The sequence below is a fragment of the Limulus polyphemus genome, unplaced genomic scaffold (assembly GCF_000517525.1).
Source record: "Limulus polyphemus unplaced genomic scaffold, Limulus_polyphemus-2.1.2 Scaffold4008, whole genome shotgun sequence".
Lineage (NCBI taxonomy): Eukaryota > Metazoa > Arthropoda > Merostomata > Xiphosura > Limulidae > Limulus > Limulus polyphemus.
This window is the reverse complement of record NW_013669618.1, coordinates 58342-60928: the sequence shown is the minus strand read 5'-3', so window position 1 is coordinate 60928 and position 2587 is coordinate 58342. Positions and strand designations below refer to the sequence as shown.

The 2587-nt window shown below is 32.4% G+C and overlaps 1 protein-coding gene across 4 annotated transcripts in view; it reads left to right on the top strand.

The window, feature by feature from the left end:
* The window catches only part of LOC106470442 (ADP-ribosylation factor-like protein 6-interacting protein 4), a 5284-nt gene extending 3171 nt beyond the window's left edge, over positions 1-2113 (top strand). For all 4 annotated transcript variants that reach the window (XM_013931001.2, XM_013931000.2, XM_022399040.1 and 1 more), the window contains exons 4-5: positions 1052-1121; positions 1968-2113. In XM_013931001.2, the coding sequence (XP_013786455.1) occupies positions 1052-1121; positions 1968-2024 (127 nt within the window). In that variant the 3' untranslated portion in view covers positions 2025-2113. The remainder of the gene's footprint in view (positions 1-1051; positions 1122-1967) is intronic.
* The last annotated feature ends 474 nt before the right edge of the window (positions 2114-2587 follow it).

Sequence of the window (2587 nt, the reverse complement as noted above, 5' to 3'; positions counted from 1 at the left end):
CGCGCTTCGAATGCGTTCTGCATCCATTATACAGGCTGAATGCTGTGTGAATTGTGATTACTGTTGGTGGATATTTATAGGTATGGGTAAGCAGGTGGTGGTAACTAGCTCGTAGAAGACGTTAATTGGTGGAGTGTTGTATTGTGGCCTGGGGGTTTCTCGCCAAGAAGTAGCAGTGTGCGTGCTGTTCCTGTCGATTGTTTGTTGATTATGGGAGTTTGCTGTAGGATTTTTATTGCTTCGTGTATTTGAAGAGTTGTGAAGTCGTTAAATCGGCGGTTTACTTTGGTGTTTTGTACTACGTTCTGATGTGTGAGTTTTTGGTTGTGGATTCGGGCACAATGTTCTTGCACCTACAAAATGGAGCCATCAAAGAACATTGATGTATGTGTTATGTAGCAGGTCCTACATACAAACTTCTAGTCTTGATTTAGTTTTGAAGGCCATGGGTCAGAGTTCAAGGTCAAAAGGTTGCTGGTATGTAAAGCATTTTCCCCAACCTTATGAAATTATATTTCAATACAGCATAAATGAATATTATCAAACTTGTAAATCAAGTACCACATACAACATTCTAGACCTGATTAATTTTCAAAGGTCAACATCAATCGAATTGATGAAACTTAAGTATATACAGTATAACATTAGTGTGGACAAAAGTGTTTCATGAACACTATTTGCCACTTGTTAGAGCTAGCTATCCACTTTCTTCTGAGGTTTATCTGGGTGACTTGAATAAATACTCTTGTTGTATGTAGAAATGTGTTGAATCCTGTAAGAATATTTTATATGTAAGGATAAACAAGTCATTATGCTGAAAAAGTTTAGTAACATTACTACATCTCACTAAATATACATAGGTTGACAAGTTCATGCTACAATTTATTATTTTGGATCATCTGTTAACTGAAGATTGAGTAGTTGTAGTAACTGAAATGTTATGTATGGAAGGTGGAACACCCTAAAGTTATCATAATTTCAAAATTTCTGAGATAAAGTATATGTTAAAGATGTAGAATTTTTCATGATAAGTGTTTTAATTATTTAATAGGCTTGTGAAAGGCAGTGGAGAGGTTTTAGAGGAAATTGTCAGCTATGAGCGTTTCAAAGAAATCAATAAGGTAATCATATTGAGTTAATGTTTATTTTTCTATTGAATGCTTTGAATAACTAATAGAATGATGAAGATAGACAGATAGAGAGAGATGGGAAATCCCTGGAAGTGATTATTAGTTATCAAGTTCTTGATGAAATCAAGGTTATTAAAACATTGTACCCTCTTACCATTTATTTATTATCCTTTTCTAAAGTATATATATATACACACATTCAGTGGTTTCCTTCCATAAGGCAGGGAGAAGCTTCTCTACATTTTTTGCAACTTTGAGAAGTTTATTTCTAGATAGTAACATTTGGTGTAAAAAAGCTAGGTACCCCTAAAACTGTACCATTGTAGGCATGCGTAAGAAAAACATCTTACATAATACAACCAGATCATGTTTATAGATACACTGTACTTTCAGGTCAAATACCCCACACCACACTAGTCACCAAATAACCCCTCCTCCTATAAACAATTTATTAGAACTAATAATGTGTGCCTTAAGATTCTTTTAAAGTAAATGATTTATTCTCCTAAAGATTCTATATAAAGTAAATGCCTTATCCTCTTATGATTATTTGTTAAGTAAATGTCTTTGCTCCTTAAGATTCTTTAAAGTTAAGGTCTTGCCTACATTCTGACTGAAAGTATGACTATTAACTTTTAAAATTTCAGATTTATAAGAGCTGTAGAGCTAGTAATTAGACATTTGCATTTTTTTCAACTTTTGTTTGATAATATGAGGTATGAATGAGAACACTTAGGTTGGTTTGGTGCTTTGTTTAGTAAAAGACTTGCCTTCTCTCATCTTGCTGTTTCTTATTTTCTAAACACATTGAATTCATGTTGTTTTGAATTTTTTTAGAAAGCTACTTCTGGTGATGGAGCATTTTTCCAAAAGCAGTTGGTACTTATGAAATAGTGAACCTTACCAGTAGAAGTGTAAGCACATTTATGTGTCTGTGTGTATATATATAAATGAAGTTGTGTAAATAAAAATTATTCAACGTTTTTGAAAATCTTTATAACTTGATAGATGGACATTACTAGATCTAGCTTCTAAATCTTCACATTTCACACATCTGTTTCAGTTACAAATTTGTGTGAGGTGTATGATTGTACGTGAACAGAATTAACAATGAAATCATGAGTGACATAGCCATACTTTAAATTCAAAAACAGTTAAAATGGGATAGATATTTGTCGAGAACCTAATATTAATAAACATAAAATAAAAGAAGCCATTTTAATAAAGGAATACAAACCTTTAATAAGTATAGCACAATGAGTAGGTTTATACTTATACTAGCCCAAGGTTATGTGATTGACGTCACCAATTGGATGTACTTAAGTGTTGTGTAAAATTGTTCTGAGTACCTGATGATGCCACTTTAACAGTGGCAAAACCTTGTTTTTTAAATCATTAATGAATTTTTTTTCTACCACATTTTAGCTGTTTTTGAATTTTAAATTTTGTAGAGTGTG